A 25,331-nucleotide genomic window follows, 5' to 3' on the forward strand; every position below is an offset into this window, starting at 1 on the left:
AATTTATAACCCCAGAGGAGTCCTTGGGGCTGCTCCTCATGCCGGATACAGTTCGTTTACTGGCCATTATAATGAGGCTTTAAGCAGTGTGGCCACTGTAAATCTGCCTCACTAAGATTGCACTGCTCCTGGTCTGACTGGACCTCACCTCACTAAATCTCACATCCAGGACCAGAGAATAATTTATTGTCCTCTCCTGAGCACACTCGCCAAAGCAGTGTGAAGTCAGCAAATGATCGCAAGCCACTAGTATTGTCAACTAATGTATACTGGCAGCAAGGCCTATGTGTATATCAGCATCTGTACTCTGGGTTGTCTCACTGAGGATGCTGTTTGACAGGAGCCTTGTGCTGACATGTGATGCAGAGTTCAAGTCAAGACAGTTACAGGAAACAGCACAGAACTTCAACTTTCAGTCTGTAGAAAATCATCCTCCTTTTAAAGTCTTGTTTTAATAATGTGTCTTTTTGTGGGAAAATACTGTATTCATACACATCAACATACATCATTTGTGAGGCTACTGGGGCAACGGAGGTCAGAGAGATAAATATGGGTCATACAAGTGCACTGACTGCATACTTCCCTAACATCACCAAATCCAAGAGCGAAATATATGTTTATAAATGACCTTTCAATTCGCAGAATGCAGCGTATATGTCCAGTGGTACATACCTCCCAACTAAAACAGCTGTTGCGCTGGTGTAAACTTACAGCAGCCGATCACAGACCGGGTACAGGACCTGCAGGACTTGCTCGGTACGGAGAGCGCAGCGCGTCAGGACAGGCTGCTGCGAGTTGGCAGAGCGCAAAGACCCGTTTGCCTAGAGGAGACTCGGTGCATTTCATGGGGCGGATAACCCCACCACGGAGCAACAGATCGCGCTCTGCGGTCAATGATCTCTTCTTCAGGCATCAGCACAGTGCTGGTTGAGTGTCCAAACCGCGAGCGCGTGGATTCCGGCATGTCCGAGAGGAAGAGCTCTGAACCCCGCAGCTTTGACGCTTCATCAGTGACAGCTCCCGCGGATCAGATGGTGCCGAAAAAATGACTCGGGCTCTCTCCATCCTTGCTTACTTTTTCTCTGTGATCCACTGTAAGTGTGTCTTTCTTTACGCTCAGCAACTTAACTTAGCAATTTGGGCTTTTTCTGGCATGTGCGTTTATCTGTGTGTCTCCTCCAAAATGTATTTGGGTGAAAGTGCTTCTGTCTGGTGAGAACTGTCTTTCTTTAGGGTCCCAAAGTCGGACTTTTTAATATTGAGTTTAAGTTTTCATCAGCTTTAACTGTAACAAAAGATGCAGATGATCCAAAAAGATGCTTTAATTAATGTGAAACATTTTGGTATTTTAATATGCATGGCGGATAGCATAAAAAACATTTTTTGCAGGTTTAGCTGAAAAATGATACTTCTGTGTTTCAACAGAGTCTCAGGAGCTATTTGATGACTCAGTCCTGCCATCAAATGTGGCCTGTGGTCACCAAATCAGCAATCAGTACTCATAGAAAGGTTTGAGATTTTTAGTGCAGGGTCACAACCAATATAACGGTATACACCAGAGAAGTGTACACAGTACCAGAAACAGCTTCCTGAACTTGTACAAGGAACAGTTTCAGGAAACTTTTGTGCTTTCCTTCCTTTTCTTACCTTCTTCCACATCCCTATTTCACATGACCAAAGTGGGTTTACTTGGTGAGATCAGTGGGTCTCAAAGTTTATACTGTGTCTCACAGGATATTTAGTAAATGAAAAGAGTACCTCATACTGTCACACTTCCTGTAAGTATTCTGCCATTTAAGTGATGAATCCTCATGTGTGTCACACAGACAAAGCTTTGTACTTGTTTTCACTCCATATTAAAGACAAAGAAGAATATTTGGCCTTATTAATACTGAATATCAAATAGGAGGTGGGACACAAAGAAAAAGAAGAAAATAGGTGGCTTTGTAACTCCTCACTTGACCTTTGCCCCATGTTTTGGTTCATTCTCACACGTCATTATTCTCTCTGGTCTCCAGCCATATTGCATTTTTGCAAAATAATGTTTTTCAGTGTGCTGTGCAGAGTGACCTTATCAACTCCGTAACGGCTGACTCTAGCACTGTATTAACACGCCTGACCTCACTCTCAATCAACGTAATGTCAGACCAACACTTATGAGGCGCTGTACATTTTACACATTAAACCTACACACACACTTACACCCACCAGTGCCAGTTCACAGCAGTTAATCACAAGTTTGGGTGGATTGCCAGTGGCCTTCACCTCTGGGGAAGGCAGAGCTTGTTTGACTCAGGTCTCCGAGGGCTTTGACAACACACCATCTGTTATAGAGTGCTGTGGAGGCCCGACTGTGTTAGATGGGACTTCAGCCAAGTGACAAAGGCACAGTCGTGGCAGCATGTGCTGACCCGTGGGGCTAGACTGTTAGCATGCCACGCCCTGCAAAGCTCCAGGAGGCTGTGGGCTGATAATAGCATACACAGTTTGATACTGAGCACGAGGAGGAGCATTAAAGTTGGAAGTCTGACATTGTTGTTACTTTTAGTACACTGCACCATCACAGGTTTTTCACATTAGCCACATGTGCTGATTCTGTGAAGTTGTGGAGCCATGAATATCACTCTGCTGAATATTGACAACAGTAGCAATTCTTCTTCAACAGGCCCATCAGTAAGAGTCTCACCTCATTGGAGTGTTTCTCACGAGTCAGTCGACTCAGCGACTCCAGACCATGTGGGGGCATTAATAACCAGCTGCATGTAAAGAAAATGGAAGAGGTAGTGCTACATATATTCATTCTGCTCCTGATGAGAAGCACAGGTCATCAGTTTCAATCAGGCTTGTCTTCACCCCTGACACAGGCGTCATTTATCAGCGAGGAGGGATGGAGGCTGAGTTTAAGTGTTGGTATTCACAACTTATTCTCACTTGAAAAGATACATCCAGTGCTTTGGCTTTAGGCACAAGCAGAATTATTAACATGCTGTGAAAATATTTGCCCTCATCCCAAATGTAATTACTTATTTGGAAATGACTTTAGGGCCTTCATTACATTCTGGTGTAATTTCCACGACACAGCCATCCCTGGCTTTCTCAATTGACAGCTGCTGTTTCCCTTAAGACTTGGAAAGCTATACGTACAGTTTGTATGAAGCAGTCTGACACATTCGGGTTAATGGATAGAGGAGGAACAGTATTTTGCATAACATATGTTCACTTACATTTCAGAGTTTTTCAGTATTTTAGCACAGCGGCAGGGAGAGAGGGTACACCTGTCTACATGTAGCTCATGTATCACTGTGAATTACATTGGTATTGGACCAGTATCGTATGATGCCGTCATTCAGGGGCAAAGCAGGAAGTAGTGGACCCAAATGTAAAGAGGGAGAGAATGAGGTGGGAAGTGATGGATAATCATGTGGCTTCCAGCTTTCATGTAGACCATCAGTTTGTGTGCTGTCATGGACCTAGTGTAAATGTTAGCCTTTAAATAATGTAAACACAATCTTTCCCTTACCTTAAAGATGCAATGAAATAATGATTAAAAACATACAAGAGAGAAAAATGGGCATACACAGAAATGTATGCTATCAAATGTGATTTGGAGATAACTGTATTTATCATATTTGCTAAGCCATGCCCAGTTTGAGTTATCCAATCAAATATGAAGACCCTGATTTACATTCAGCTTTCAATTCCCCGTCCACATATTTCACATCAGGTGGAAATAAATCACATTACCGAAGCTTAAGACGCTCAGACTTAAGTTTCACCGTGACTTAAACTCACTCTCATAATATTGTAGTTGCCACATATCAGCACTGAGAGTAATGCGGGTTTTTGCTAAATTGTACAATATCAACATTGTGTCTAGTAATTGTGTTGGTACATTAAAATAATCTTTTTATGGCACACTTAAATTTTGTTTTTAAATTGTCATAAAGGCCTGCTGTCTCATCTCTGGATCCCCAGAATGGCAGGAAAGCAAAACAGCAGAAACTTGGATTGTTTGGACCATAATGGGAAACCTCTGTAGTACATTAGCCACTTATGATTTCCAGACAGCTCCATTCTTAATTTCAAATATAGTTCAAAGTGACAGCTGAATGTAGTGGCTTTAAACAACCAACTCAGCAGTGGAGTACATGGAGCCAATCTGTAATTGAGATGGTCCTAATGGATTGAATGGCTTGGAAATCAGTGGAAAATATAGCAGCATACAGTATTGTATGAAAACAAGTGGCATGGACTGTGAAGAAATACACAAAAGTATGTCAGAGATGCACAAAAGTAACTTGAGATTATTCCTTTAAGGGATCAGAGCATGTCGTCTCTGTCTGTGGAACACCCTGTCTGTTTCCTCATAAGGTTTTGTCTTGATACTGGTAGTCTGGGTGTTTTGGACACTACCTTTGCATTAAAAAATCACTGAACAAAATCATGTCACCAGGCAGCAGCTGTGCTGACTCAGAGGAGCGTCTCATGAACTGGTTGCTGGGAAAGGATCGATACAATCCGCTCATCCGCCCGGCTGTCAACAGGACCGAGAGAGTCCCGGTCAAGCTACAAGTGTCTCTAGCCCAGCTCATCAGCGTGGTAAGGCACCAATTACTACTGCCCACCATGAGGATGTGTGTGTATTTATTTATGTGTATGTATCTGTGTGTGTGAGGGAGAGAATATGTGTTGGGGAGACAAAGAGGGAGACAAAAAAAGAAAGACAGACTGAAAGAAAGAGCTGCTTTGAGAAAGCAGTCAGTTACCAACCGGCCTGTGCGGAGAGGCCGTAGCTCTAAATGGATGGATGAAGTGGAGGATAGATGTGGTCAGCTGTGATCTCTGCCTCTGTCATGTCCAGATTGAAACTTCAGCACATTGGATTAAAAGGGGCCATAAAGCTGTTTTAGCCACAGTGACAGAGGTTCTCCTCTGATTTACAGCAGAGGCTCCTCCCAGCTGCAGACCCAGGCAACAAGGCTCATTCATAGCCTCACTTTATGAGTTTGCATTGTACCCCTTGGAGTAATTGACATTTGGTATCACTTTATTGGATGAGTATGTCATGGGAGGGTGATGACAATGCCATCAACAAACATGTTAACAACCAATCTAAGAAGAGGGGAGGATTTAAATGCAGTTTTTTTACCTCACGTAAAACTGGAGGAATAGAGTATGACAGTAAGCACAGGGGTTCATCTGAAGATAATTAGTGTTACAATAACTCTGTCCTAAAATCTTGACATGTATGGCTTTGCAATGAAAGTAGCAAGAGCCAGAATGTAGCTGTTTAGATGCTGGCACTGTCCAGTCAAGATGGTAATTCATTGTTGTTATGTATTTGTTGCTAGACTACTTTTTAAGATTATTTTTGTGGGCTTTTTGCCTTTAATGGACAGGACAGTGAGTGAAATGGGGAGACAGAGAGAAAGTGGGGAGTGACATGCAGCAAAGGGCTGCAAGCCGGAACCAAACCCGCAACCGCCGCAGCGAGGCAGTGCCTCTGTAGATGGGGCGCTGGCACTATCCACTACACTACCGACGGCCTATTTTCAGTTACTTTATCATTGTGGAAGCAGCAGTAATATTTAGTGAAAGTGTTCTCCAGTTGGCAATAACAGTCATGTTTTGCCAGCAGTGATTCCAAAGCTTTTTTGTTTGTCTGGCACTCAAAAATGCTTTGAGGGAATTTCTTAAATTTTTGCACGAACATCCACTTGGACTCAAACATATTACATTTTGGTTATCAAAGGTCAAAAGTCAAAGCTGCTTTGACCTCGTCCATCTCATTATCATGAATGTGATATCTCAACAATGCCTTGAAGAAATTTCTTCAACTCTGACACAAATAATGAACTGATAAGATTTTGGTGGTCAAAAGTCAAGGTTATTGTGACCTTGCGTCTGTCCCATTCTCATGATTGCAATATCTCAAAAATGGCTTGACAAAGATTTTCCTGTTTCTGTTCTCTGGAACAGATGGGGAGACATTTAGTCACATACTCAATTGGTGACACTTATCCTGGGTGTCCATCTTGAAACTGTTGTGATCTTCTGTGCTGTAGGGTTGAAGATGTGTGTGAAGCATGCATGATTTAGAATATGTAGCTTCTTTGCAGCAACATCCATATTTGAAGCACTGTCAACTGAAGTGGCTACATACTGTATGAGTCTTGACAGTAATGGACATGAACTGTAAAAGTAACTTGACTGGTTTGTGGAGGCATACAATCATGAGGCGATAGTTGTAGTTTGGAATTGACTTTTAAACGGGATGTTATTGAACACTATAGATTTGCCCACAGAAAAGAGGATATCATTAAATCTTTCTTTTTTATCCATTTAGCTATTCTTACAAGTCATCCATAAATTTCAGCTAAATGTTTCAGCCATTTGTCCATTAGTCATTTTTTTGGACAGGGACGCCATCTGATGAGGACCATGCTCTGTTACCTGTGCCTGCTACGGTGATAAAGCCAGGGTATTCTGACAAAGTAATCACGATAAACAACATAGATCCATATGACTTGCCAGTCCGAGGCTGGATTACTGATCCTGATGCACTAGCTCACATACCCAGACTATCTCATTTTGCATACACTTTGGTGATAGAGGTAACAGAGTGCATACCTCACAAAATGGTGTCCCCAGCCATCTCACACAGCGTCCACATAGCGTTGTACCTTCACATTCTCATGGATATATTAAAGCTCAGCATCACATCCATTTGTAATCATATGTGGCTTTTTATTTTCATCCTTCACACAAATATGTGTGTGTATATACATATTTTCTGATTCAGTCGTAATTTTCATTTGAGCTATTCCATGATATTTACAGTTGAGCCCCCAGGGGTACAAGTGCCTCTGACTGAGAATCACTATGAAAGTGTCCTGAACAAGCCATAGCTTTAATCAGTGTTCAGGGTCAGCAAACATGTAGTTATCTTTCAATATACAATTACAGCTGTATTTGTGCATGAAAACTGCTCTGAAAGTAATTTCCACCTCACTTGTACATTTCCAGAATGAAAGAGAGCAGATCATGACCACAAATGTCTGGCTCACTCAGGTAAGTGTGATGAATCCCAGAGTCACGTATACTCTCAATCAGCCTAGGTCTTGGTAAATGTCCTTCCCCCTGAACTTGAATTAAACCATATCCATTCTTCCTGTCTCTCAATGTGGAACAAACTGCTTCTGTAATTGTGCTCCACATATGCTTTCCTGATAATGAAGCATGTAATTAGATATAAGCTGGTCTTGAGAAAGTGTGTGGAAGGCGGACTTGATGGCCAGGTCTCTCTGTCTTTCCAGCACTGGGTGGATTACAGGTTGTCATGGGACCCTGCAGAGTATGAAGGTATCGACAAGCTGCGCATTCCCTCCAGACACATCTGGCTCCCAGATATTGTCCTATACAACAAGTAAGCATCACTGGCATGTCATAGTGTGAGGTTACAAATGGATTTTACGTGCTTATGTGCAAGAACAGATGATAAATATATAGGAGAATCTGTACAGACTTTTTTCAAGGCGTCTTTCGGTTAGTAGGAAACCAAATCGTTCCAGTCTTCCAGCTACTACTGCCCAAAAAAAGTTGGTTAAAGTTAGACCTCCTGAACTGAAATACACACTGAAGGAAATGGCAAAATTAGTTTTAGGACCTTGCTGCTTAATGGAATGTTGTTCCCTTCAACAAGGTACATGATGTCAGAAATACAAGTCTACTGCTTTGCTTAAGAAATGAACTAGTGCAAAGCTTGGATTGCAGCTTTAAGACAAAAGAACTGGACACCGTCGGGAAACTCCAGGCTCTGTAGTGCTCATTTCATTACCAGAAAGTTTCACAATTTTCTGGAGAATGAAAATGACAAGACAGACACATGGTTCACACTAACACAAATGCTCCTCTCCCCCTTAGTCGAAGCTTAGTTAGCGGGTGAACCGTTAGCTGAGCAAGCTAAGTTACCTGTAGTGAAATACATGATACAGTTCCTGAAGTTTCCTGACGGTGTCCAGTTCTTTTGTTTGAATGCTGCAGTCCATGCTTAGCGCTGGCAGTAGACTGTTTTTTCTGACATCAAGTTTATACCTTGTCAAAGGGAACAACCTAACACTAAACAGCAATATCCTAAAAATACCTTACTTTTCCCACAGTGTGTATTTCAGTCTTGGAGTCTTCAGTTTGCTGTTTTCATGCAGTAGGTGCTGGACCAGAACTCTAAGTGAAATGTCATTTCTTAGTAACTGAAAGACTCCTTCAAATGGCTTATATGTTTACTAAGGTTTATTCTATGCTTTCTGGATTGGAGTGGAAAACTTTCTCCTATAGCCAGACATTTAAGATGATTAAGATGCTTTCTGTTCATGATCAACATATTTCTGCCAATTCTCTGTAGCCTCAATAGAGTTTATATATGATGAAAGGTTTTAGTCTTTCCTCTGAGGATTTTGGTTTTGATATTGATTTGACTGTCACTGGCTGCAGGAAATGACCAATACAAATTTTCAGTATGAGCAGCTTTCCTCTTATCTCCACTTCACTTAAGGGTTGATAACACAAGCCCCAGACATTGATTCACAGGCTCTCTAAAGTTTTCTTTCTCTTTCTTCCTCTTATTATAGCGCCGATGGTACCTATGAGGTAACAGTCTTCACCAATGCCATTGTCCTTTTCAATGGCAGCATTAACTGGCTTCCTCCAGCCATCTACAAAAGCGCCTGTAAGATCGAGGTCAAGCATTTTCCCTTTGACCAGCAGAACTGTACCCTCAAGTTCCGCTCTTGGACGTATGACCACACAGAGATTGATCTGATCTTGAAGTCTGAGGTGGCTAGTATGGATGATTTTACTCCCAGTGGGGAGTGGGATATCTTGGCGCTGCCAGGCAGACGGACTGTCAACCCTCTGGATCCTACCTATGTGGACCTCACATACGACTTCATCATCAAGAGGAAGCCCCTTTTTTACACCATAAATCTCATTATTCCCTGTGTTTTGATCACGTCTCTGGCCATCCTGGTCTTTTACTTACCTTCAGACTGTGGGGAGAAGATGACTCTCTGCATCTCCGTCCTATTGGCTCTCACTGTGTTCTTGCTTTTGATCTCAAAGATTGTTCCTCCCACCTCACTGGATGTGCCCCTGATAGGCAAGTACCTGATGTTCACCATGGTGCTTGTGACCTTCTCCATCATCACCAGTGTGTGCGTGCTCAATGTGCACCACCGCTCTCCCAGCACCCACACCATGCCTGCCTGGGTCAAGCTGATATTTCTTGTCAAACTGCCTGCCTTACTCTTCATGAAGCGCCCTCAGAATAACTCTGCACGCCAGAGACTTCGCCAGCAGCGATGTCTACGGGCGAGGAGAGCTATTTTGGGCTTGGGTTACCCAGTCGCATCCAAAGCAGGTATCACCATGTCGTCTTCTGCCCTGCTGTCCTCCGACTCTGCTTTCTCCACCCCAGGACACAAAAATGTGCCTCCTCCGCTGGGCTACACTTATTCTAACAGGAAGGCAGACTTACGCTCCACTGATTACCTTCCCAGTGGTTTCACTTCTACCCAGGACCTCCAGCAGAGAAGCAGCTCAGATTGGGCTGCCGATGTCCAAGAGGCGGTGAACGGGGTGCGCTTTGTGGCCGAGCACATGATGGGAGATGATGATGATCAGAGTGTATGTATTAACATTTAAAACATTTAAAACCAATGTTTTATTGCATCTAAATGGTGCTGAAGCCAAGTTTTTTGCTAAATTTGTTGTGTCAGTAAATAATTTCACTCCTGAAATTCAAGGATTTAAAAGTACATTATGTGGGATTTAGGGGGATACATTGGCAGAAATAGAATATGATATAATACGTATGCCTTTTCTAGTGTACAGTTAACTGAAAATAAGAATTGTTGTGCTTTTCATTACCTTACAATGAGCCATTTATGTCTAAATATGGAATGGGCCCTCGTCTATGGAGATCACCATATCGCATCACCATGTTTCTAGAGTATCTGAGAACAGACAAACTAAACACTGGCTCTAGATAAGGACATTCACATTACTGCATTAGCCACCACAGTTAGCATTCCCTCTGTGACGAGAGCCTTGGAATTTAAACAGAAGACATTTTTTTAGGTAACGTAAAAACCTCCTTAACGTCTGGATCATAAGTTATCAGAGAAAAGAAGTGAGTGCACATTAGAAGGCATTAGCGCCCAATCTTCAACATGCCAAACTGTCAGAGAAAAACTGATATGTAGTGAACTGCTTTGTTCAGTGTTTTTACCAGTTTAAATCACCTTTTCTGATGGAGAGGAAGAGACCTCTGCGAAGAATTCGGCTCGTCGTAAAAACCTCCTCAACAAAAAACACTTCTTCTAATTGGAAGAAGTTACAGCTGTTTATAATCATCAGTCCTCACCACTAGGTGCCACTAAATCCCCCTAAATCCTACACATTGTTCCTTTAAGAAAGATAGATGTTTTGTCTAATGAATAATGAATATTTTCACCACAAACAAAAATGTCTTTATTTGTGAATATTACCCTTATTTTCTGGCATCAGTATAATTATGAGTCAATATAACTGGACATTATATTATCTTGTGATACGGTTAAAGGTTAGTAGCTAAAATAACTTTGCATAGAGTTGTTATGCTTTGCCAACAGTATAGCTGAATTAGCTATTTTGAAAATTTTTCACAAATACTCTCCACTGTCAGCACCCTGCTCCTCCATTTATCCTGATCCCAATAAACTGGATCAAAGGTGTTTGGACCGGTGTGGTTACATTTGATGTACATTCTGTGACCCCTGACCAGTGGTAAGGAGCACCACTAACCTTAAGTAGTGGCTGTGACCTGGAAAATTGAAGGTAGACTTATAGTAATCAATCTGTTTGCCTGATAAATCAATAAAATAAGGAGGGAACCAGGAATGAGGTATGACTCGTTTCAAAAACTATCAAGGTCGGCCCTGAAAATGAGGTGAAAGGGTCAAAAGTTATTTCAGCGTTGGTTTCAGCAGGTCCTTACAGATATATATCTTCACTATGTCAGCAGTCAGCATCCTAAGAATAAGCTTACTTATACTAAGCAATATTATTGGTATGAATGAATGTAACACATATATGAAAAAGTAAACCCCAGAACACCTTATGGTCCAATACAATACAATTCAATTGCAAGCAAATACAATAGATTAGAAGACATACTGACATCATGTGCCAACAGGGTTACAGTCTTTTGGATGTGAAGTGCCTAGATTCACACCTCTTCACTCATTCATTCAGTCAGTTACACTCTCTGCCCCCGAGTGGTTGCACAGAGGCATGGCAGCATCCAGAGCCGACACACTGAAGCAGGATTATTTAGTCTTAGCACATTGCATGCTGCTGGTTTCTCACAATAAATGCCTGTGTAAAGTCTGCTGTGGTGAGAAACATAAACACTGACTAATTCTAATTTCATTTCTGTATATTTGCAGGTCATAGAGGACTGGAAGTATGTGGCTATGGTGGTGGATCGTATGTTCCTGTGGATCTTTGTGATCGTGTGTGTGGTGGGCACCCTGGGCTTATTTCTCCAGCCTGTCTTCCAAAGTCACATTGTTCACAGCCAGCAGCCCAGCTCAGACACTCCTCGCATATGATGAGCAACAAAGAAGACAGGGCGAGTTTTAGTTTTGTTTTTTTGTTGTTGTTTTTTGCAGCAATCAAGCTGGTAGGATAAGTATTCTTATAAGCAGATGCAGGCCTGTAGCCTGTAGTATCTCCTAATAATCAAAACTACATGTTCCACAACCATCTACAGCACCCAGTTTTTGAGGAAAAGATACATCTACAAGGGGCCTAATATAGCATCATTGCACTGGGGTCATTCCTCTTCATGTCTTCAAAGGAAAGCTGCAGAACTGGACAGAATGTAGCTTTCACTGCACTAAAGTATACTGAAATGTTGCAGAAATATACCATATGTCTGAAATATGAAGAACATCCGTCTGCTGTCAGATGTTGTTCGACTCCTTATTTGTGTCTAAGTTAAATGACCATGTCATTGAAATGTGATGTGTGATTAAAGAATGGATAATGTCAGCTCTCAGTTTGATTAAATATATGAAACCCCCAATAAAGTCTTAAAATTGTCAGGGTCTTGCCAAAGTGGTTAGTTAATCTATGTTGCCGGTGATAAAGTTTGTCCTCGGCGCCAATACGCTCGCTGAAGATGTGCCAGTTGGAACATTTCATCACATAGATAAGACAGCTGTTCGCTTGAAATGTGAGAGTGTGTGAGCAGGCAAAAAATAATGTTGATACAACAAAACTGTCGGAGATGGAGCTGATCTGGACTACAATGTCTTGAGGCATAGGACTTTTGCCATAATTATAGCCTTATTACAGTCCTGACACATATCCTGAAGCAGTGTTTCAGACACTGGAATCTTTTGGCCGCTCATTTGTACCTTGAGCTGATCTCTGTTAAGTGCTTATTTGTACAGACACATAAATGATGCTTCACAAAACCCATGCTGAACTGAACCCTCACACACTGCCACACACAGACACACACACACACACACACACACACACACACACACACACACCAGGACATGTTTACTGCTCAATAAACAGTGCTGAGTGGGCTCGTCAGAGATTCTGCCGACTGTTGGTTCTTTTGTGAGACCTTCACTGAAATCAAGAAACAGTAATCAGTCTCTATGTTGATGCCAAACTTTAATCTCTGTTCACAGTTCTCAAGATCATTCATGGCTGTCTCTATTTACCTGTTAGCTGCCTGTCATTAGTGAAGACACACAGTGCAGCAGCATTTCAATCAACAATTTATCATCTGTTCCAGTCTAAACAAAGCGGGAGGAGTCGTCATTCAACACTCGATGGAAGGTCCCATAAATCACGAGCCTTATGTCAGCAGCCTTTTGTCATTAGTCTCTAATAAGATATGCATGGAAGCATTGTCCTTGACAACTGTCCTGCCGGATAAGCAAGCGTTTATGAGTTTCCGACAAAGATCTACCATAATATAGTCCTTGCAAATGTGGGGGTTCAGTCAAAATGACATGTTCCACTCCAAGTCTTTTTAAATGTGCAGGATAGCCTTTGCAGCATGAGAAGTTTGGAAGCTGTTTGTCACTAAAGGTAGTTTTGTTAAATGACCCGAGCCTCAGCTGAAGTCCTCAATGGGTTGGTGAACAAACAACCTCATTTAAACTCTGCACTGTCTGGGAGAATGAAGGTCAAATTAACATTTATTTCTACTTCCATGTGTAATGTATTCCTATATTAATCTCCCATGGGGGCAATTCTCTTTTCACTTGCCCCACTTAAAGGAGTTGGGAGCACAGGGTCAGACACCAAACAGCATCTCTGGTGCTGGTGGGATTTATCTATCATCTGAGGGCACTTCAACCCAGTGGATGTTTGCTGAAAAGCACTTGGACCTCTCCTTCATCCAGCTGAAGGACAGAACTGTCAAACCTTTGAGCCACCCCGCTGACTGAAGGAAAGAAATATGCTCCTCTGAACTGACAGTGAAGACAGACAGAAGGACAGCCAGAGTCAAAGACAGAGCTATACCCCTATGAGAAGTGGGCTTTCCATATTGATATGTACATGAAAAAAAGAAAAACACCGGATGCTAGATGAAAATCAAAATCAATAAAGAATCAATCGGTCAATCAGCATTAATTCTGTTATACTCACAAGCTGTCACTGAGGACACACCAACCCAGTAGCACATATGCAGAGACTATTGATCTTAACTGGTGGCTGTTTGGTAATCTAATATGGACATCTACTGTCCATGTTCACTGCCCTGAAACTTTATTTGTAACATCATTTATTTATATCTAACTAAACAACAAAGTTAAAAACATCTCAGAACATAAGCATTGTTTGTTAAGAGTGTAGCACTCAAAACCTCGGCTAATCTGTTTCACTACAATCTGATTGTCAGTAACTGCAAAGTCTGAAGAAGAGCCTGAGGCCTCAAAACGTCACTGCTATAATAAATGTCATTTTGACGGGAGCTTTACTTGGTGTGCGGATCTTATATATGTTTTCTTTTTATAGTAACTGCAAAGGGCACAGCTTTGGTTTAAACATTTGGAGAGATGTGTGAAACAAGGGGATCAGGGTTCCTCCACCAGATAATTATGGGCATCAATTACTTAATTTCCTGCATTCTCTTAAATTTTTATGCATCAATATGTGTCTTTTTGGCCCTAAGGCAAATGGTGTAAATGTATTGTGACAATGTTTTCACAGAGAACAAGTAAAATGTTCATGTACTATGTATGTTTGTTATATGTCACAGATTTATATCAGATTCAAACATTCAGTGGAAAAATACAGCTGGTGTCATGAAGTGGAATAGCCAACTCATTAATGGTACAATCTTTAAATTAACATACAAGTGACAATAACAAGCATAAACCCCCATGTTCTGAACAGACACACCACAAACAGTGACAAAAAGCAAGCTGGGGAATGTGGGCGTCCCTACAGTATTTCATTTTGTCAAAATAAAATTAATCTTTCATGTTTTTATTGGGAAGTGCAAATTCATATCCTAAATATTGAGGAGGATGTGTCCCCTGCGTCCCCCCAAAATCTGCGCCTATGGTAGCTGCCCATAAACTGTCATCAGATTCAAATGCTGCCAAATCCCGACTGGCACACTGAAATGAGCCACATCACCCTTTTCCAGAGGGAGTACCGCCCACTTCAGACCATTATCTCATGTCAAAAAACTAACAAACAATCAACTTTGATGGAAAACATATTTTTCATGCAGCATCCTACAACTCACAGTAAGAAGCTTACTGGGAAAAAGCATTGTACATGTCTTTGAAAGGACAGTTTTCTGTCCCCCAAACCTCCCACTTTATATATACAGAAAGAAGTTTTCTGTATAGTGTGTTCAAACAAATAATATAATTTCAGTCAGTTGGCGTTTTCGTTGATTCCAAGACTTAAAGACAAAACTGTGGCCTCTGAGTAGACTGTAAAAACAAAGTAGACACATCCTGTCATGAGAAACCAAAGGATCCAGCTGTAACCAGCACAAGCCTGTTGTGATCCTCAAGTGGAGATTTCGCACCACAGACCAGTTTTTGTCCCTGTTTTATCAGATCAGGCCGCTGTAGGTTGCGCATTTTTTGCAGTGCAGAGTGCCTCCTCTCAATGACTGTGCCTCAGTGTGGCTCAGCCTCCCTCCCTCTGCTCCCTGGCTCTCTGAAGCTGCAGACGCGCTTTCACTCTCCCTACTTTCTCCTCCTGTCTGCTCCGCGGAGCGCCGCCGCCGCCGCCGCTGCTGACCCTGCATACTATTTAAATCTGTCATTTCAAACGGGATGAAAGCCAATTTTTGCTTCGTTTTGCCCCCATGTTCCTTCCTCCTGTTTCTTCTGCCAGGTGAGTGATGAGCTTCTATAACGTCTTGTTACTTACTTGTTGCTTAAATGCATGTGTTCAACATACTGTCTGGCACTATTCATAATGCACTTTTTAGTGGTAGATTACCTATATAAAAAAAGGCATTTTGAAATCACCACATGCTCACATTAAAATCCTATGCAAGGCAAACATACTGGGAAGTCAACATAATAAATGATGACTTTAGGCTGTTGTTGTTATTCCTTTAAAATAATGCATTTATTAATATTCTTTACACTGAGGGGCACATTGCAAATAAATTACATCAACACAGCCAGATTGAAGGCAACACTCTGACTTAACAAAAGTGGTTATAATTGTAATCATTGTACTGATATAGGTTTGATATGAAGGCGTACACTGCTCCCCTGTACTGATGACTAACAAACAGTCATCTGGCTGTTTGTCACCTTGTAACCCAGCTGTATTGTGAAACACATCGCAGTGACAGATCCATGTCTGACCCTCTGCTCTTATCCAGGAGGCTCCTGTTCAGATGCAGAGCACAGGCTCTTCTCTGGGATATTCTCCAACTACAACCAGTACATACGACCCGTGGAAAATGTGACCGACCCAGTCATTGTACAGTTCGAGGTGTCCATGTCACAGCTGGTCAAAGTGGTGAGTAAAAATGTTTAATTTTTGCACTGTTGGCTGGTGTCTGTAGCTTAATGACCATTCATGACCTGTGAGAAAAATCAAGGAATAACATAGACAGAACCAAATATAAAAAGATTGTGTGTGTTGATTTGTGGACTTTTGGCAACAAAGTTTTAAAGAAGGGGATGATTGAGATGCCATTTGAGACATCTGAGACACTCCCTGCCAGTGCACAGTACCGACCCTGGTTTCTAATCCTGAGAGGGGAACTACTAGATGAAAGAGGGGGCTGTGTGGCTGTTTCGCCGGCCGAGACAAGATGGGGAATGTCAGCTGTCTGAGCACCTCTCAGTTTAGGCAGCCTCTATCACTCAGTCACTGCCACTTCAGATGAGCACCTCTGGATTTAACAGCAGGTTTCGCTGGAGCTCGTGGACTTCAGACTGACGGGGCAGACAAATACTCAGACAGGTCTAGAGCAGATGTTGATGATTACATAAAGAGGCTGGCGTTGGACAGGGAGGACAGCTTCATTCACAACATTAACGGCCTTGGACATATTGGTCTCTGTCACATTAGTCACTCTGCTTGTGTTGAATGACAAGAGGAGATGCTGATCGGCTCTTTTATTTGAGACATTTTACTGAAACCATCTATTTGTTATTGAGAAGAAAACAGTCTTTAGATATACTGTAGGCTCCATCAAATTGTTTCACATGAAAAGAAATGGTCAGAAATTTTGGGAAACCCACTTATTTTATTATTATTTAAGATTTAAATGAGAAGATTGATACAGCCCTTGAGTGTACAGTACATACAAAGCTACAGCAAGGAGACTCGTTAGCTTAGCTTAGCATTAAGACTGAAAATGTTTCCTAAAATGTTGAACTATTTCTTTAAATTGTAATATTCAGTTTAAAAAGTATCAGCCAATGTAATTAAAGTATGTCACTATGTATGCAGCCTACACACAAGCTCTGTTCAAGACCATCTGAATTTATAATGTGGGGTCTGACACACTGGAGCCCATCTCAATCTGTTCTCCTTTGCCTTTTGCCTGCAGGCAATCTTGTTTTTTCTTTCTCTGAGGAGCAAGATAAGTATTGAGGACCTGTCTGGATCTAGAGATGCCAAAGAGATAAAGTGTATTTTGCTATGTTCTCCTTAACTCAGTTGATGTAGCAGGCTGCTGCTGCTTTCCCTGTACTGATGGATGACTATTATTTCCTCCCCACACCTGGTGCTCCCAACCCAGATGCAATTGGTCTTGGTCAGCCTACACCAATTACAGCAGGGCTAAATGAGCTCATTTAGATCATCAATAGCTCATCGCCTGGGGTGGCTCAGTCATCATCCTGCAATCAGGGATCATATCACAGGTTCCATGCCTGAGGGTGTCAGAGAAGGTGGCAGTGTGGTTACAGAGAGTTTTCTTTAAAGAAATAGATTGACATTTTGGTAAATGTACTTAGTCTGGTTAATGCAAGAGTTAGAGGAGAACATCCACACCACGTTCATGTCTGTCCATCAGATATGAAGCCATATACAGGAATCAGTTACCTTAGCTTAACAGGGGCAAACAGCTATAGCCTGGCTCTTTCTAAAGGTCACAAAATCTGTCTACCAGCATTGCTAAAGCTCACTAATGCACTTGTTATTTCTGATTTGTTTATTCTGTACAAAAACCTAAGTGTATACACAACTTGACCAAGAAATAACAGGCTCGCTGTGTGCTGGCTGTAGCTTCATAGCCCATATAATGCACAGATATGTGTGGTATTCATCCAACTCCTGGCAACGCAAATAAGCGTATCTTCCACAGTTTTACACTTTTCCTTTAAATCTTAGGTCTGATCACTACATCAGATCACATGGTCAATCATGTTTCGGGTGTAGGCCTAAAATGATATTCCCAAGATACAGAACGTGGTGAAAAGATGCTCCTCTGACATTTCAACCCTTCCAAAAATCTTGCAGCCAGAGGGAAAATATCCAAGCTTTTAATGTACATCTTGACGAAAAAACCCACTCTAAATTCTATGTAAATGTTCAGCTGATCTGCACCATCACATAACGGTATTTTTCTTTGTGTCGCCGCACTTGATGATGAGGTACAGGACGTGTGCGTTGGCTGTCACAGAGCTGTAATATCACCATTCTTCCAAAGATAATCCAATGAAGATTGTCCCGCGGCCCTCTGTCCACCTGTAGTTACCAGCCATGTAAAACCTCTTCTTGATACTAAATAATAACATGAATGGTTAATGTTATGCAGTGGGTCATGAGATTGGTTCATTCACGGTCCAACTCACACAGACACAGACACACTTTAGTCCCTCTGCTCCACCTTTGCCACCGAGTTGTTAAAATAAAAGTAAAGGCTGTGCTGCGACCCCCTGGCTCCAGCTATCACGTGGGTTGTGTTCCAGGCATGGAGGACCCAGGTGTGCGTCTCTTAATCCCCTTGTCCGGAATATGCAGAGGTCTGACCCTGCGGAAAGCACAAAAACAATCTTCAGTGGTGAATTGGATGATCGCCTGTGACAGTGTTCTTCCTGTCTTAACTTAAAGATGTTAAGATGTTGTTGTTTTTTTTTCCTTTGCTGAAATGTCTTCATTATTAATTGTGCTCTGTTTTCAGGATGAAGTCAATCAGATCATGGAGACAAATCTGTGGCTGAGACATGTAAGTTTCTGGTGCATGACTGTGCAAATGGACCTTGAGCAAGGACATCAAGTATGGATCCAGCCTTCTGTCATACATGATTCTTCAGGACTAGACTGACAAGTTGAATTATTCATGTTTGGAAGCTTTTTAAACACATTGATCCTTCTTGTCCTGTTTTTTAAAAAAAATCTTATGAACCAAATGCACTGAGATTTCATGGCCAAATTTATGATTTTTTAGAAATAATCAGACAGTGTCAGAAATGTATTATAGTTGCCAAAACACATAATATTACTTTTGCCAGAGTGACAGAAACTTCCGAGCATCTGCAGCACACTGAACCTGAAAGCTCAAACTTGATTTAACCTCAATTGTATTTCTTAATCACATAGAACAAGTCTGATCTAAAATAAAGCAATGTCCATACATGCTGTATGGCTTGATGGTTTTGTCATCTACTTAGTCCCACACAGTGTTTCTGCTGCTATGATGTATAGTGCAGTGACCCAATTTTGTACCAAATGAGGCAGGGCAGGTCTCCAGGTCCCACGTTACAAGTGCTGAGTGAATACACATCTGTGGTGGAGCCATGTTCATGTGAAAGGGTTGAACTGCAATTGCTCTTTGGTGCTGAGAGTTGAAGCACTGTTTCACTTATTTTAATGTCTGATCATTTGGAGTCTCTCTAAACAATGAACAAACAACAGAGTGCACATTTCTCCTGCCGGTCATCCAAATTTCACGATACACTCTAGATACATAGTGTTTATCAGGTAAAGGGGACCTATTATGCTTTTATCTGTTATGTATTTCACATAATTTCTGTTACAATGTCACATGTTTGTATTAAATGTGGCCAAAGTTTTCACTACCAAGGTATAGTATGTAAAATAATCCCTGTGAGCAAAAATCTCAGGCTTCAGACCTCGCTGAATACTATGCTTTCCAACATTTTATTCTACTTCCAAACAAGCTGATGACAAATTTCTTTATATGGCCATCTGCTTCAGGCACACGACTGCAGAGGTTTATGTAGCCTACCCTGCCACATGAAGCTCCAAGCTAACTTCAGGGAAACCTGTCTCTTGGTTGCCAGCATTGTTAATTTCTCCCGAATTTGGGATCATATTCCTGCTGCAACATGTCTGGTTGTGTTAAGAAGCTTTAATGGTGATGACAGGAGAAAGTGCTGCTATACACAGTCATTCCCTGGCCGCAAGTACACTGCTACATGTAGCTACATGCTAACATCAGGGAAACATGTGATCTTGGTGGCTGACGTTAATTTCTCTCCCTATACTAGTTTATATTCCTGCTGGAAAATGTCAGATTGGGTTGAAAATTTTTTATTGGTGATTCTGACAGGAGAAAGTGCTGCTATATACAGTCATTCCCTGGGTGCAAGTACACTGCTACATGTAGCCATATACTAACATCAGGGAAATGTGATCTTGGTGGCTGATGTTAATTTCTCCCAACTTTAGATCATATTCCTGCTGGAACATGTCCGATTGGGTTGAGAATCTTTTATTGGTGATTCTTACAGGAAAAAGTGCTGCTATACACAGTAATTCTGTGGCTGCAAGTACACTGCTACATGTAGCCACATGCTAACATCAAGGAAATATGTAATCTTGGTTGCCAGCATTGTTAATTTCTATCAACTTTTGGATCATATTCCTGCTGGAACATGTCTGGTTGTGTTAAGAGGCTTTAATAGTAATGACAGGAGAAAGTGTTGCTGTACACAGACATTCCCTGGCTGCAAGTACACTGCCACATGTAGTCACATGCTAACATCAGGGAAGCGTGATCTTGGTGGCTGATGTTAATTTCTTCCAATTTTGGATCATATTCCTGCTTTTATTGGTGATTTTTCATAGCAGTAGAAAGTACCGCTATTCTCTGTTAGTGATTTCCTGGCTACAGTGTCAGTGCAGAGATGTAGAGATACAGAAGACCTGGAAATGCTTACCAGTCTACCAGAGTACACTATTGCTTTTGATAGGCTGGCCTAAAGAGAATGGCGCTAAAACATAATAGGGAGGGTGAATACAGTTGTTACAGCAAAGACAGAATAAAGAAAATAAAGTGTGTTTGACTGATAAAGCCTGTTAAAATGTTCTAGTAGAAACCCAAAATACATGTATAAACATGAACATCCTCTTCAAGTGAAATGATTACAGCACACTGAGTTTACTTTACTATTTTTGCTTTATGACTCTCACGAGGATCACTGGCTGTCCTCAAGAGAGGGTCAAAATCAGTAGCCAAAAGGTCCATAAAACACACAGTAAACTATGGTTCGTTATATCTCCTCTCAGAGTACACACTGTGTAAGCTCTGTTTATATGGCACAGTTGGAGATGACGACTTCTCTTTGTTTTTATGAGGGACATTTTACAAGAGAATGCGTTTAAAATCAGCCAGAGTAGATTTGCATAGTAAAAAATAATTACTAGGAGGATATGACTTGCTTTTATATCAGTTTTGTAGCTTTATAAAACTGTTCACAACAAACTTGTTATGCTTAAACTGTCTGAATGGAAAGCATGCACTCGCCACAGTTATGCTTGCTGAAGTGGAGTCCTGGCATTTGCGACTGGGATGGTTTTGAGGGGATATTTCGCTTTAGTAATGTTTGATCAGTCTGTTGGATGGTCCGCCTGTTTGGATTGCCATGAAATTTTATAAAGACATTCATAGTCCCTAAAGGAAACATCATAACGGCTTTGGTGATCCCCTGACATTTCCTCTAGTGCCAAAAGATGGATATTTGTGGTTTTGAGTGAAATGTCTGAACAACTATAGGATGGAATCATGAAATTGTGAAATTTGGTTCAGGGATTCATGTTCCCTGGTTCTTTTATTTGATTTTTAATTTGTCCAATATTTGCCTGTAATTTTTCTGACTTGTTTTCATTGTAAATTAATCATTCTGTTTTGTTTTTCAGATCTGGAATGACTACAAACTCAGATGGAATCCAAAGGATTTTGGAGGTGTCGAGTTTATCCGGGTGCCGTCCAACAGGATATGGAAGCCAGACATTGTGCTCTACAACAAGTGAGCGTAACAACAAATTAAAAGCCTGGCTCAACATCTTTATTGATTGTTGGGTGCGTTTACGATAAAGGATTGCCGAGCAATGACAAGCTATATCGCTTTCCATTGCTCCTTTTGCATGGGTCATTTTTTGTTCTGCATATTCTTAAGGGAGGGTGTATGGACCATTGAAGGGTACAATTTACTGAAACCACAAGGCATCTGTCTTGATTAATACCTTCATGGCACAATAGTCAATTGATTAAATTCTTCAGTTTATCTTCAGTGACTCTGTCTTTCTGCTTTATTCTCCTACTCCTTCACTCTCTACAGTGCAGTCGGAGATTTCCAGGTTGATGACAAAACAAAGGCCCTGCTTCGGTACAATGGTGATGTCACCTGGATCCCTCCAGCCATATTCAAGAGCTCCTGCAAGATTGACGTCACCTACTTCCCCTTCGACTACCAAAACTGCACCATGAAGTTTGGCTCCTGGACGTACGACAAGGCCAAGATCGATCTGGTGCTAATTGGCTCAACTATTAACCTCAAGGATTTCTGGGAGACCGGCGAGTGGACGATCATCGATGCCCCTGGTTACAAACATGACATTAAGTACAACTGCTGTGAGGAAATCTACACGGATATCACTTACTCATTGTACATCCGCCGCCTGCCACTTTTCTACACCATAAACATGATCATCCCCTGCCTTCTCATCTCCTTCCTCACCGTGCTCGTCTTTTACCTGCCGTCTGATTGCGGCGAGAAAGTCACTCTGTGTATCTCCGTCCTGCTGTCTTTAACTGTCTTCCTCCTCGTCATCACAGAGACCATCCCCTCCACCTCACTAGTCATCCCCCTGATTGGTGAGTACCTCCTCTTCACCATGATCTTTGTCACCCTCTCTATTGTCATCACTGTCTTTGTGCTGAACGTACACTACCGCACACCAAAGACCCACACTATGCCCTGCTGGGTGCGAACTGTATTCCTGGGGCTGCTGCCCAGGGTGATGTTCATGACTAGGCCAGAGAGGGACCCTGAGATGGTGGCAGCGGCCAGCAATGTTCAGACGGTGCATTCAAGGCCCTGTGCCATTCATTCATCAGGTACTTTGCAGAAGCAGCACAAACCTCAGGCCCTGGCCTCCAGCGTGGTGTCCAGCCTGACCAACCGCCAACGGCTTTTCAACAACACAGAGCTCTCCAATCTCAATAACTTAAGTGGAGACCCGGCCAAAGGTGCAGGCTCCACCTTCTTGTGCTGCGAGGGCCGTTGCAACTGCTGCTGGCACCAGAGATCCAGCAAACTGCCTGCGGACTCTGGGGGAGGGAGTGGAGGGCTGGGCAGCTTGGGGGCACTGACTGGAGGCAGTGCTGTTGGGGTCGGAGGGGAAAGTCAGTGCTCCAGCTCAGAATCTCTGGATGGAGGAATAATGTCCCTGTTGCCGCTCTCACCTGAGGTCAGAGAGGCTATTGAGAGTGTCAAATACATAGCAGAGAACATGAGACTACAGAATGAAGCGAAGGAGGTGAGTACTCATAATCATAAAATCATTTTAGATTTTAGAGCTTTATAGGATATTTGCTGTCAAGGAGAGTATGACAGTGTCACCAAACTAATGAAAATGTTTTCACTTTTATTCTCCAACAGGTTCAGGATGACTGGAAGTACGTTGCCATGGTTATTGACAGGATCTTTCTTTGGGTTTTTGTCCTTGTGTGCATCCTGGGAACAGCTGGCCTCTTCCTCCAGCCTCTATTACTTGGGGATGACATTTGAATCAGTTTGATCAAACAAATACTTCAATGCTGCTGAACTGCACAGCATTCGTTACAAATACAATCTCACCATGGCTCAGACAAAGGATCCAAGGCCAAGAAGAAAAGATGACTGGTTTAGTGACTGTGTTTTCACAGAAGAATTAGATGATTTTTGCGTGGGGAAGTGGTATAAGGACTCTCACATGCTGAGAACATGGCTAACAAACAATGGTAAAGACCATGCTGGTTAGTTGTTTCATTTTGTAGAAAATAGTTCTGCAGTAAATGTCAATATAATCTATAATACCAAGGCAAAACTTTTGCAGAATCAGTTGTTTTGATGAGTAATACATGGGAAGAATGATTACATTTACTGAACTTGAGGTATCCAATTTCACAGTGAGCAAGTATGTACATACATTCACAAATGCAACCATTATGCCACACTAGAAAGCTCAATATTTTAATCACCACTATGTTCTATAACATGTAAATCTTGAACATTTTCTTCTCTAAATGTTAAGTTCACATTGAGTGCCATGCCAAACATATATGTGTGTGTGTGTGTTTATGGAGATAGCAGAGAAAAAATAAAAAAGATTTCAGAAACATGGAGGTGTATGTTTCTGAGAACCAAGCAGGGATGTTGACTGTGCTCAAAGGGTGACATCATGTGGTAACTTTTTGCTACTACAAACAATAACAAGGCTTTCTGATTGTTAAAGGGGATATGTCACACATATTGTCATAATCTCTGTTGTAACATAATCTCACTTGTAACATTCATGAAAGGTTAGCACTATAAGGCATAAAATGCTGCTTGATCTGGATCGCCTGTCCTCCTGGAACGGCTGATAGGAGACAATGTCATCTAGAATTTTTTGATCATTTGAATTTGATATTTACAATTTACAAGTATTCCATGTACAAAGAGAAAAAATCTCTTATAAACATACACATTTTAGTTCTGTTTTACTCGCATATATCTGTAAATAAATTGTTATATAAAGGTGTACGATGGACCTCTGTTGTACCTGTGGTTTCTCTGACTACCAGCATTTGTGAGACTGGAAACAAAAGCTGTGGGATGTAGATGTAATTTCAAGAGGGCTACAGAGGCTCTGTTTATTACTCTGTTCCACATCCTCTGTGCTAACTCAGCTTATTGGATCACAATCAATATCAAGTGCAAGTGATAAAGGACCTTATTGGATTGCTCTCTTTTCTTCATCTAACCGTCCTTCCTGGCCAAAATACAATTTTCTGCTCTTACTTAACTACACTGCCTCATAGGAGCTCAGTGCTTACACCACAGGTCTGATACTGTCAGGGGTTTAGGGTCAGATTACTTACATGTACTTTAAGATATATGCTGCAGTTATGGATGAAATGAGTTGATGGATATTAACACTTAAATCACTTTCACTATGTTAGGTACAAGCAACCAAAAACACAGAGTCTCCTATCAGTTCTGAAAGAGTCTAAGCGTCCTGCATGGGGTCTGACTCTCAATATGTCACTGTGTGATTCCTATTATTATTCAACTACTAACTAAAAATCAACTAAAAATCAGAGCAGATGGCAAGCTATGTGATTACAAGAAATCCAGCTCGTATTTAATTGAATGCTGGCAGGGAAGCGCAGACTGATACTGTATTAGCTCTCTGTCACATCTGATAAGAAACCCCTGGCTAATGAATTTAATTAAAGCTCACTCAGAACTCGTGTATGGCTGATCTGCAGGAGAGCGGGAGATCTGCCCAACAGATACTGTATGATGTACAAAGTGAAGGAGCTTTTTAAA

The 25,331-nt window shown here is 41.6% G+C and overlaps 2 protein-coding genes across 2 annotated transcripts; both read left to right on the forward strand.

The window, feature by feature from the left end:
- Window positions 1-767: 767 nt before the first annotated feature.
- On the forward strand, window positions 768-12,578 carry chrnb4 (cholinergic receptor, nicotinic, beta 4 (neuronal)). Its single transcript, XM_033617288.2, is given in 7 exon segments — window positions 768-1,014; window positions 1,017-1,094; window positions 4,454-4,599; window positions 7,027-7,071; window positions 7,317-7,426; window positions 8,628-9,681; window positions 11,484-12,578. Coding segments are annotated over 7 exon segments (1,719 nt in total). The 5' UTR covers window positions 768-893; the 3' UTR covers window positions 11,649-12,578.
- Window positions 12,579-15,296: 2,718 nt separating this feature from the next.
- Window positions 15,297-24,542, forward strand: chrna3 (cholinergic receptor, nicotinic, alpha 3). Its single transcript, XM_033614325.2, has 6 exons — window positions 15,297-15,429; window positions 15,932-16,071; window positions 18,692-18,736; window positions 21,673-21,782; window positions 22,095-23,295; window positions 23,418-24,542. The coding sequence occupies exons 1-6, from the start codon at window positions 15,369-15,371 to the stop codon at window positions 23,544-23,546; spliced, it is 1,686 nt and encodes a 561-aa protein (XP_033470216.1). The 5' UTR covers window positions 15,297-15,368; the 3' UTR covers window positions 23,547-24,542.
- The last annotated feature ends 789 nt before the right edge of the window (window positions 24,543-25,331 follow it).

Source organism: Epinephelus lanceolatus, chromosome 2, assembly GCF_041903045.1.
Source record: "Epinephelus lanceolatus isolate andai-2023 chromosome 2, ASM4190304v1, whole genome shotgun sequence".
Taxonomy (NCBI): Eukaryota; Metazoa; Chordata; class Actinopteri; order Perciformes; family Serranidae; genus Epinephelus; species Epinephelus lanceolatus.

Excerpts from the sequence above, each read along its gene's own strand:
- chrna3 (XM_033614325.2), top strand. The coding sequence starts at position 15,369 with ATGAAAGCCAATTTTTGCTTCGTTTTGCCCCCATGTTCCTTCCTCCTG. Across the intron at positions 15,430-15,931 it reads CCTCCTGTTTCTTCTGCCAG|GAGGCTCCTGTTCAGATGCA; the intron begins GTGAGTGATGAG and ends GCTCTTATCCAG. Across the intron at positions 23,296-23,417 it reads TACAGAATGAAGCGAAGGAG|GTTCAGGATGACTGGAAGTA; the intron begins GTGAGTACTCAT and ends ATTCTCCAACAG.